At 38.6% G+C, this 12,074-nt stretch overlaps 1 protein-coding gene across 18 annotated transcripts in view; it reads right to left on the bottom strand.

The window, feature by feature from the left end:
- Kif21a (kinesin family member 21A) overlaps positions 1–12,074 on the bottom strand; it is a 123,271-nt gene that overhangs the window by 18,273 nt on the left and 92,924 nt on the right. For 13 of the 18 annotated variants that reach the window (XM_013111165.3, XM_040753958.1, XM_040753960.1 and 10 more), the window contains 4 exons: positions 6,937–6,997; positions 6,290–6,344; positions 3,935–4,149; positions 527–634 (listed from right to left, as the gene is read on the bottom strand). In XM_013111165.3, coding sequence (XP_012966619.1) covers positions 527–634; positions 3,935–4,149; positions 6,290–6,344; positions 6,937–6,997 — 439 coding nt within the window. The remainder of the gene's footprint in view (positions 1–526; positions 635–3,934; positions 4,150–6,289; positions 6,345–6,936; positions 6,998–12,074) is intronic. The other 5 variants (XM_040753965.1, XM_040753966.1, XM_040753967.1 and 2 more) reach the window with 1 other exon arrangement.

The raw sequence follows: 12,074 nt of genomic DNA, 5'->3' as shown, positions 1-12,074 counted from the left end.
ACAGAGCTTTACTTATTTAAGTCATTTAGCTTCTGTGTGTTGTGGTGGTAGAGTTGATAAGCACCCATGTAAGGTCAGCAGATCATACTCTGTCCCGCTACTTAAACCCTCCTAAAACATTAAAGAGATGATGGAGGATATCAACAATCCAAACATGAGAAGCAAGAAAACGACCCACGTGCCACTCAATGGGGGTGGGGGTCAAGGTCCAATCAGTGTCAGAGGATAGGCCAAGTTAATTTTAAGCTTGGTAACTTATAGTCCAAATGCATAGTAACTCCTTCAAGGATATATGAAAATGACTGAAAAGAACTTTAGTGACGTGAACGGGGAGACAAGTACTCGAGTACACTAAAAGTGGGAGCATGATCGTGAAACCAGAAGACCGCTCAGCCGAGCCGACAGTCCACTTAACTGTCTGAGAAACCAGTCATAAGCAAACAGCCGGCAATTTGCAGCTGCCCTCAGCGTCTGCTGCAGAGGCCCTCTTACGCCGCTGAGTAGATACAAAGTGTTCGCAACTTACTGTTTGTGCTCCTTGACCTTTGCTTTGTCTGCTTTCTCATAAGCCTTTCTCCTCGTTACAGGGGAAGGCTCTGGCAGGCTTTTTTCTGATAGAGATGGCTGTCTGGAACTAAAATAGGAAAAGGCTTTCATTATTTTTATTAGTTATGTTTTTCTTTTGATTTTTAGTCTTTTTTTTAATTTAAAAACTTTGACAACCAGTCTAATCTAAAAGTTCCAAATTTATTTTTGAGAGGAAAAAAATAAAACTAAGATAGGAAAATAATACATGACTTATTTTTTTAGTTGATAGGAGCCTAATAATCAGATATTAAGTTAAAATTTTATTAATTATGTACAAGTCTATTATATTTTAATGTAAACATAAACAAAACTGCCAAGTAAACAAAACAAATATTTTAAGTATCCAAATTTTTCATTGGAAATTGTTTGATCTGAGGGAAAAATTATCTTAAAAGTTTTTCAAGAAGAAAACTACAAGAATCTGGGAAGTAATACAATTTAATAAATAAACATTAAAATGTGACTGTAAAATAGCAATGTAAGTAGTAGCACAAACCAGTAATGACAATTATTTTTACTGAGGGAGATTTAGACATCAGTCATTTCATGTATTTTAGTAATAAAATATTCTTGTCATTAACTTTAATTAGTAAAAGCTAGGTGTGGTAACTCAAGTCATTAATCCCAGCACTTAAGAAACTGAGGGAACAGGATATTTTAGTAAAATCTGAAGTCCACATCCACAAGGCAAGGCAAATTTTAAAATTATGTAACTTAGAGTTTAAACCAGACTGCTTACTTTATAGGTAAGCAGCAGATGCAACAATCTTGAAAACAATTTTGAATTATTTATTCTCTCCAGTTTACTTGATTCAATAGACACAGGAGAATTATATTTCTGGATCCTGGGCTACCCAGTGATTTTTCAAGCCATCTAGAGGTCCAGTGAATGAGACACTATGCCAGAAATATTTTTAAATTTAAAAAAAATGGAGTAGCTGATAAGTAATTAAAACTTAAAGACTATGAGTTTTGTGAATGATGAATACGACTATCCTCAGAAAGTTGCACTGACTAAAAAATATAGAATGGGTTTGCATAGCTGATATTCAGAAGTGAAAACTAAGTATCACTGAATTTCACGTGCCTGAAGAAATCATATTTTAGCAGTTCTGAACTGTATACACGATAAGGAATGAAAGTCATGCAGTAGTAGCTACAGGTACTCCTGAGCCAAGTACAAACCTTAAATTTGTAAGAACCGGGACCTGATAAGGTGATACAGGTATGAAATCTTAGCACTCGGGAGGTGGAGGCATTAGCCTTGACTATATAGTGAGTTTGATGCCAACCTAGGCTCCATGAGACTGCCTCAGACAAGAAAAGAAATTGTAAGGAAATCCAGCCCTCTACATTCCTGAAAACCTAGAGGCAAATTGTATGAAGAGGCAAAGTCTAAAAGACATTTTCTATAACATGTCATAAAGGATACATTTATAAATAGATATATTACCTGAATGTGGATTCCAGGCCACAGATTTAAGTCTTGAAGTTCCTAAAGTGCCTCTCATAGGCACACTAAATGCTGAACACACACACACACGTCCCTAACTGTTCCGTATCTGTGCCACTACCTTGATTAAAAGCATCTCTGTCACAGCGCTGAAGTCACGGCTAAACTGGTTAGCAGCGTCCAGTATTAATTACAGAAGCTCCTTAAGCACATGCAAGTAAATTCTGTCACTAACATTAATTTTGTAACTAAAGGTAGATGGGACTGATAAATGGAAGATAATGGAAATGCCTTCATGAAATGAAGACTATTATGGAAAACAGACACAGGTAGCAAGTTTATTGCTTGGGTATTATCTATAGAGTTGTATATTACATGCTGTTTTAGGGGCAATATTTCTCATATCCATGTGTTCATATCAGAAACTATTTGCTGGATTATACTTGAGAGTTAGTTGGCAAGAACATCATTAAAAATCCTTACAATTAAGGGGCTGAAGAAATGGGTCAATGGGTAAAAGTGCTTGCTGCTTTTTTAAAGGACCCAAGTTCAATCCCCAGCACTCACTGGTGGTTCACAGCTATCTGTAACTCCAGTTCCAGGGTATCAGACACCATTTTCTGACCTCCACAAGCATTCGGCACACACATACAAAGCACTCATACCCATAAATAATAAATAAAAATCTAAAAGAAAATGTGGTGTCTAAAGTTCTAATTTTAATGTAACTACCAAAACATACTACACACACACACATACATGCTAGCAAAAATGCAGACAGTATGCACATATACTACCCAGTGCAGGGAAATCTCTTTGTTCTCAAAATGAAAAATGCTATGTAGCACTTGTTTTAAATAGAAGAGCTTTGTCCTTACAGCTGGTTTTCAAGAGAGATTTCCTTCTTCAGCTCCTCCCTGGCAATAAAAATACTTTGTACTGACATCACCCCAGACACAATGAGCTTCAAGGTAAAGGGTCAGGGAGGGTGGGAATGGTATACACATCTTGAGTCTCAGCACTTGGGAGCCACAAGGCAGCCTGGTTTATATGGCAAATGTCATGCCACCCAGGGCTACACAGTGAGACCCTGTCTCAAAAAAAAAAAAAAAAAAAAAAAAAGGAAAACAAAGTTTATAATTACTTTTAGGGTTTTTTTTTTTCCTTAAAGGGGTCGGCTATGATTTATTATCCTACCAAGTTTTAAGAATTATCTGGGGCAAAGTTGAGTCATTAAAGCTTCTTGTGACATAATTACTTTATTTGTATAACTTTAACCTAATGTAAGTGTTTAAACTGTGCCTACAATCTTTACTCAGAAAATGATGAGCCCTTAGAATGGTTCTAAGACATTAAAGTCAAAAAAGAACACTGAATCGTAAACTACTTTGATTTTCCAGATCATTAGGGTTAGGTTGGAGAGCGTCCTCACAGGGGAAAGTATTTACTGCACAAACATGGAAGAATTTGGATGCTAGAACCTACATAAAAAGCGGGTGAGTTTGACTGCCCTCCTATAATCCCAACCCAGTAAAGACTGAGAAAGGGAATTCCAGGAGCAAACTTGCTGGTCTAGAGAGTAAACTCTGAGTTTAGCAAAGGACCATGTCTCAATATGTACATTCAAAGTGATTGAGCGTGACGGCTAATGTCAACTTTTGAGCCCCCTCCCATACAGAAGAATACACACACACACACATACACACACACACACCCCACATATACATACACAAACAAAAAGTAGGGCCAGCAATACCTAACAGAAATCGCTTCGAAAACCAGAGACTGATTATCTACTTGTTTGAACAGCAATAAGAAATTAGAAACATGCATATTAATAAACAAAACGCAAAGCCAAAAGAAAGGGGGTTAGTATAGCTGGGTCAGACTTACATGCTGCCTATCTTAGAAGGTAAGCCAGATGGGGGAAGAAGCTCTTTGTCCCTAGCAGAAGTACCACTTGTCTCTGTATTCATTCCAATCTCTTGCCCTTCTGCAACAGGTGTCAGAGAGCCCGGCAAGGAGGCATCTCCTGCACTAGTGTCTGAGGCTAGTTCACTGCTATCTGCATACAGCAACTCCATCTGAGTGGTGGTCCTCCTTCGGGCCTAGTTAGAGAATGGAAAGAGATGCAATCAGGAGCAAACTGGCACAGAACTTGATTAAGAAACAGATTTTTTAAAATTAGTCTGAAATAGATATTAAAAAAAACATTTAGCACATCTTTTCCTTGCAGGTATGCCAAAGACAGCATGTGTGATAGTGACATGGCAGGGGTATAGCCAGATAAGACCTTCCAAGGCCACTATAATGGCCAGGATTGCACTTATGTGCTAGGGACAGTTCTAAGTGTGTGTGATGTCCACAGTGTCATAAATGAGGATGTGAAAGCACAGGGATGCTAGATTTGTCTCCCTGGTAACGGAAACAGAAGTGGCAAAGTCAGCCGAAGGTGAGTCAAAGGCCATTAATGTCACTGGGCTGTCCAGCCACAAGTGACCAGCTCCTTCAACATGTAACTGCTTTTAAAGAGAGGGAGAAAAGAAAGGAAGTGGAAAAGAATTAAGTCAAAGGGAAAATGCATTGTAGTGAAGTTCAACTAAAATCTGAAGTTGTCCGTCTTTAAATGCTTTGCTAATATAAATTTTTTTGTCTTTATTTTTAGTGTTTTTTTTTTCTTCTGATATCCTAAATAACGAGATTACTTTGCTTACTGGAAAATTCACTCTGTTATATTCAACTTTTTAATTCTATGTCTTTAACATGGTATTGCTGTGGCCCTAATTAAAATCACAAAATGACTTCATCATTTAAAGAGTAAAAAGGAAATGAGCCTTTTGTCACATCTTTAAAGTTCAGAAGTAGCAAGTAGAAGACGACCTTTGGTTGCTTTGAAATGAGAAAGTTCTAAGGATACTTTTTACCTTCCCAGTTCTTCCCATTGCAAAGGTGGCAGGGCAGAGAGCCATTCTCCTTTGCAAATTCATAACCACAGTGGTTTCAGACCATTCTGTGGCCATCACTTCCCAAGTCTCTTGGGCATCTCACATAGGCTTCACTGAGTAGGCTTTCACAGAACCTAGATGAGTAAACTATGGTAATATCTCTCTTGAGCAAATAAAGCCTGTCTGGAGATCAGAGGATGGAGCTTGCCACTAGCTAACTATAGAAGTCTGGAGGTCTGTACAAACAGACAGGAAGTGAGATGGCTGGGCAGAGACAGGAAGTGACATGGCTAGGAGAAGAGGATATAATCGGGAAGAAACAGGAACTCTCTCTTCCACTGGGAAGCTAATGATATAAAGGTGGCTTTGGCTTGCTCCTTCTTCTCTCTGATATCTCTGCATTTTACTCTATATCTGACTCTGGGTTCTTATTATTTAGATCTACTAAGAACTCCATTTACAGGAAACCCTACAAAATCCTTTCTGCTTTTACTGGATCCAAACCACCACAAAGTGTTCTGAGTTTTGGTAATGTGTTAGATAATTCATAACAAAACAGACTATATACTGGAAAGCTAGTACTCCAAGGGCATACAAGAATCTAGATATGTATTTTCATCAGACTCACAAGTATTTTTTAAAAGAAATTCTACATTAAAAATCCATATTTAAGACTTATCATGGGGGGAAAAATGGAAGATCTGATAGTCTTGGGATCTGATATTCTTACAAAAAAAGAAAATGACCAACATTTAATGGTGTTTATTGCTGAGATAGAGCATCAGTCCTGACTTCCTCTCCTGAATTTTTTATTTTGAATAATCTCAGAATTCTTAACAATAAACACACTCTTAACTCCTTCTCCCTAAATTTTTACTTTGAATAATCTCTTAATTACTTAACAAGAAAGAAACACTTTTACTTATCGCAGAAGAATCACTTTTAAAGCAGTGCTAGAGTTTCACAAATATTGTCACTTTAAATGACTGATCCTGCACACCATTGTAGAGTCTACAGCTTAACTAACCAGTTGTTTAAGACTCTGTGTCCATTCTATATTTTATCAAGTAGAAATGGTGTAAAAAATTAGCAAAGCTTGAGTTTCTACTGAGAAGTTTTTCAAAATATTTTTCTCTATTATTACTTAGAGAGAATATAAAACGAATTTCTTACAAATGAGAGAAGTTGAGCAAAAGCATTCCCACTGCCATTCCACTAATAGCCAAATTTGAAGCCTATCTGTTCGCACTTTAAATAGAGAACAACAGAAAAAATTTTGTGTGATATTTGTATTTTTCCTTACCTTGTTCTTAGGTTTTACTTCACCACAAAGCTTCATAAGGTCTGAAGACAGTGTGCTGCATATAAATAAGGAATGATTATAAGATTAAATTCAAAATGTCTGTACAGAATTGTATATATCCTTTATGTTTACAACTATGAAAAAATCATGTCTATGAAAAACACAGAAAGGTAACATTTAAAATTCAGATGGGTTTATTAAAAATAAATTCATTTTTCTTCCTCAAATAATGTATTTTAAAGTTTATGACAGGCATGATGTTGGCTTTTCTATTATTGTTCCTAGGGCTAACATTGATCATAAGATTCAAAACTATTTCTATTTTTTAAGATAATTACTTAAACCAGTTAGAGTCAAGTTTTAATAATCTTATATGATGGACTGGGGAGATGGTTCAGTGGTTAAGAACACTTAGTGTTCTTACAGAGGATCTGAGTTCGGTTCCCAGTACCACAATGAGCGACTCACAGCCTACTGGCTCACAGCTCCAACTCCCATTCCGTCTTGTGACCTCTTCAGGGTCCCACCCTCATGTGCACAAATCTCCACAGACATACACAAACACACACTATTAAAATAAAATAAAAAAATCGTAAAAGAAAAACGTTACAGAAGTTGTCAAGTGTGGTGGCCTCTGCAGCTCTCACCTTCCCTCTGACCCCGGGCTTTGTAAAGGTGCGTCTTCGTCACTGCTGTCCTCTTCATTTTCTACAAACATCAAGCAAAAAATGCAAGTGGTGCACGAGTCGGATGGGGACCTAATCCCTAGGCTAAATATACACATGAGCTCAGCATCTCAACATGGGTACTTTGGTTTGGATTGCTGAATCAAAATAACTAGATTGTAGAAAAATACTTCTAAGAAGCACCTTTAGTTGCATGTGCTAGGATGAGGAGAAATGTGTTCAAAACAAGAAAATTGTGAGTCCAAATGGTGAGACATGGAAAAATGGTATTCAGAGCATGGGAAATAGATTACATATTTATTTGTGCACCAATACTTTACATTAACACTTTCTATATATCAGTCCTATTCAAAAACACAAAAGCACTGAATAAAAACAATTCATGACAAATGCTGCATGAACCCCCTTCGGTGCACATGGTCAATCATGAGCACTCTGAACATATAAACATTGCAATACTGTACCAGTTATGCAAGCTTAATAAAATACTCCCCACCCCCTTTTAAAACTTCAAGTAGAAAGAATATGTATGAAGATACTCAGATGTCGTACAACAGCATGCATCTCACTCACAGGTACATGGAAGACAAAGACAACAACAGGTGTGCATGCAACAGTTGTGTAAACTACTATGAATAAAAACTGCCACAGCAGGAAAACTGTAGCAGGCTACAAAAACAAAAACAAGGAAACCAAACATAGAACTAGGAGATCAATAGCTAAAACAGCTACAAAACATAAACTGTTTAACTGTCAGCAAGCCCCTAACACGCATGCAGGTTTTTTAAACTTTTTTTTTTTTTTTTTTTTTTTGGTTTTTCGAGACAGGGTTTCTCTGTGGCTTTTTTGGAGGCTGTCCTGGAACTAGCTCTTGTAGACCAGGCTGGCCTCGAACTCACAGAGATCCGCCTGCCTCTGCCTCCCGAGTGCTGGGATTAAAGGCGTGCGCCACCAACGCCCGGCTTTTTAAACTTATTTTATGATAAAGTCATCCACACAACGAATAATATTATGATATAATTTAAATATATATGTGCAAGGTTCACATATTTACATTATGTACGTATACTATGGACACATATCAACTAATCCCTTCTTGTAATGTTCCTTCCCTTCAACCATTGAGTACACACCTTGGTGAAAGTTTAGTAATATTTGGAGATAGTATCTAAAATGGAGCCATGTGTAGCATTCAGAGGGGAAGGAAATGGTAATCTTGAAGGCAATCAATGTGCATCTCAAACCCTTTCCTTTCAAAGAGGTCTTAATCCTCAAATAGAATGTTGAGTTGCTAAGGTAACTGAGTTAGCTAATACTGGGAAAAAAATGGGGTTACAAAGAAATGACAAGGTACGGTAGTGACTTGAATGAAAAATGCTCCTTTGGGACTGAGACATTTGACATGGTCCCCAGGTGGCGGGACTGGGTGGTGAGGCGGTGCGGCCTTGTGGGTGAGAGAATGTCACCAGGAGTGGGCTTTGAGAGTTTACAGCCTTGTCCCACTCCATTGTGAGTGTGCTCTCCCTGCTGGAGTCTGCAGTGGAATGGGATTTGCTGCCATTTTTCTTAAGACAGTGGGGAAAACAAATAGAACTTGAGACATGAAGCAGAAGCTGAAACGTACTTTACGAGGGTACTTAACTCCTACTTATGAATGTATGCCTTCCTGAGGGATAACTCATACTTCATATAATACATATGTATATATGTATACACAGCCTGGTCAGAGCCAAGAGGACCCCACCGCGATGGGTCGCCAACTTAGAGATGTCCTCAAAACTGTAACTGATGTGAAGAACTTGGCCTGGGTAGCTAGCACACGATTCTTAACGCAAGCACAAGACCATCAGATGTGTTTCTCACCATGCAGCATTCAGATTCAGGCAGACACAGAACTCCCAGGTGTCCTGCTCACCCTTCCAGGGTCGAGTTTTTACAATCTAACAACACTGGAAGTTAGCCAAATGTTTGTGCTTTTCCATCTTTTTTTATTAAGTTCTTAGATAAACGGCATGCCTGTGTATTAAAAAGTAGTATATGAACTAGTACTAATACAGAAACCCCATGACTTCTTGCTTTAGAAACGTCTGCTTGCAGCAGGGTGGGGAGGGGAGGGGGGATCAAGATCACGATGGGGAAAACCACAGAGACAGCTGTCCCGAGCTAGTGGCAGCTCACAGACTCTGGACTGAGGAACCTGCACGGGACTGAACTAGGCCCTCTGACAGTTCTTTGGCTTGATCTGTTTATGGGGCCCCTGGCAGTAGGACCAGGACTTATCCCTGGTGCATGGACTGGCTTTTTAGAGCCTATTTCCTGTGGTGGGATACCTTGCTCAGCCTGAACGCAGAGGCAGCTTAGTCCTGCCTCAACTTGGTATGCCAGACTTTGTTGACTCCCCAAAGGAGGCCTTACCCCCTCTGAGGAGTGGATGGGAAGGTAGGATGTGGGGGAGGTGGAAGGGTGGGAGAAGGGAAGAGAGGGGGAACTGGGGTTGGTAAGTAAAATGGAAAAAAATTAAAGAAAAAAATAAAAATAAAAAAGAAGCATCTGCTTGCAAACCTATATACACTTTGGCTGGCATCCAAAAACCAACTCTCTCCGTGGTCAACAGCAAACTAATAAAGGGTGTTCACAAGATCTAGACTGGGCAACCATTATGACTGATGCTGACTATGCGTTTTCTTTACGGGGGCCTAGAATTTGGTATGTGTTAGGCACATATACCTATGACCCTTGGGTGGTGATGACTGCCTAATAGATTTCTCTGGTTCAAACTACTGTGCTTTGTTTCTAGGGCCGGCACTCTGTACGATCTGGATGGGTGGGAACAAAGGAAGCTTGAGCTCGGATCCTATAGGCTCACCTGTGTCCTTTCCTTTATACACTACAGCTGTATATTCTTATCATTCTTTTCTCAATAAGTCTTAATCATGACTACAACTATATGCTGAGTTTCATGAGGCTCCTAGGAAATCTATAGTAGAGCTAGGGGTCCTGTGGAATATGTGCCCCCAGTAAAGGTAGGAATAACATGGAAAGAAGGAAAAATATTTCTCAAAAGCTGTAAGATCGTAAGTGTGGTAAGGAGTGGTGGTCCCAACTTAGCCTCTAACGTTAAGTTTCCCATTATAAATCATGTACTTGTTCCTCCGGAGCACTGATCTGCTGGTATATAATACAGCTGCCCCTGCCACTCCTTAGCTAGTGTGACCCCCTCCCATCTTCTTTTTGTTTTATTTATCAGCTCAAACTCCATACTCTCCAGATGCACACCAGGCCTCAAAAATCACAGAGATCTGTCTGTCTCTGCCTCCCCAGTGCTGGGATTAAAGGTGTGGTCCACACCCAGCTAATACCTGGCTTCTTTCCCATTTTAATATATGTGCTGCTGAAGCGAACACCCTGGCATTCTTTTGGGTAGTTCTACTCTGTACTCTAATGCCCTCTGTGTTTACTCCAGGCTGTGCCCTCACTGAACTATCATAAACATGTCGTGGTATGTCACCTTCAGTAGAGCATATGGCTCACGAGACAACGGTTAGTGTTGCAATCATCTATCAATTCCGTTCTGAGTCTCAATGGTTAGGATGAAGCTAGCAGAGTAAAGTTCGTATAGGTATATTACCTATGACTGCTTAACTTTCCAGTTGGATATCCATTACTTTTGTCCTTCCATGCTTGACCTCCAGTTCCCTGAGATAAATTATAGCCCTAATCTCTAGGGAAATTTCCTGCCATGAGTGGCAGGTTCTATCAACGGACAACAGTTGCACTCTCTGCTTCTATAAGCAGCAAACTGTAAAAATTAAATAGGCAGTCTGATATTTTTCTACACAAAATGCCCTTAAATAATTTCTCTTCTAAGCTACGGGATGTATGTGAAGCTGAGTAACTACAAAGAATAGCAAGAAGAAAGAAGAGAAGAACAAGGGCCATGAAGAAGAAAAATGAAGAAAAGGAAATCGAAGAGGGTGGGGGAGGGCTAGAAGAAAAGGCGGGAACAGAAAACAGCAAGACAAGGAGGAAAGAGAAGAGAAGAACATGGAGAAAGGGGGCAGAAAAGGAAGAAGCAAAAGTGGGGAAGGAAAGGAGGAGCCAAGTTGACTTGACAACGTGTGGAATGGCAGAGACGGTGCTGAGCAGTGGAACACGATAACAATTCCTCTTTTATTTACCTTTGTCGTAGCTTGACAAGTAAGTTTTTCTATATATAAGTTTCTTATATACAGCATAGTCGATCTCAAGTAAATACTGTTTCACAGTAATATGTGGTATAAAAATCAAATAGACTCTGTATTTAATTTGTACCAGGGATATCATTTTAAACAGTGAAGAGTCATAGACTGTGTTTAGTCTAGTGACACAGAGAAGTAACTACATTTAGTCTTTGAGTTATTTTCCTCTTGTTTAACAGTGAGCACTCAGGAAACTCTGAAGACTTGTATAATTGGAAAAAAAGAAAAGTTGTGATCACATTTGTAAATAACTTTAATTAAATGAAAATTGTTCCAAATTTAGCATTCTAACCAACCAAGAGTAATAAAATCCCTCCAGTCTCCTGAGTCTACATATATCATTATTAAGAGGACAGGAACATGAAGATATGAACAATGAGTAGTTCACATGGAAGTCAGGAGCAAAAAAAAAAAATGGTTAAAACTTCTATGTTCAGGCTAAAGACATGGCTCAAAAGTTAAGAACACTGGCTGTTCTTCCATAGAACCTGAGTTCAATTCCCAACAACCACATGGTTGCTCAAAGCCATCTGTAATGAGACCTGGTGCCCTCTTCTGGCCTGCAGGGATACATGCAGATAGAATACTGTATACATAATAAGTAAATAAATCTTTAAAAATAACACATCTTCTATGTGCAATGATCTCTATAGCCTTTTCTACATTGAAAATATGGTGGTTATGATTATAACTATGACATGAGTATGTCCAAATAAAGTTTTTGTATTTTAATCAGCTTATAAAAATATGTTCCTAATTTTATTTTTAGAAGGACTAGATTAGACTATATACAAAAGAAAGTTATTTATGAGGTTAAAACAATGGATGGAAGTTAATGGATATATTTAAAATTTTTGAAGG

Source organism: Mesocricetus auratus, unplaced genomic scaffold, assembly GCF_017639785.1.
Source record: "Mesocricetus auratus isolate SY011 unplaced genomic scaffold, BCM_Maur_2.0 Super-Scaffold_100010, whole genome shotgun sequence".
NCBI classification, from domain to species: Eukaryota; Metazoa; Chordata; class Mammalia; order Rodentia; family Cricetidae; genus Mesocricetus; species Mesocricetus auratus.
This window is presented reverse-complemented; position numbering and strand designations above follow the sequence as displayed.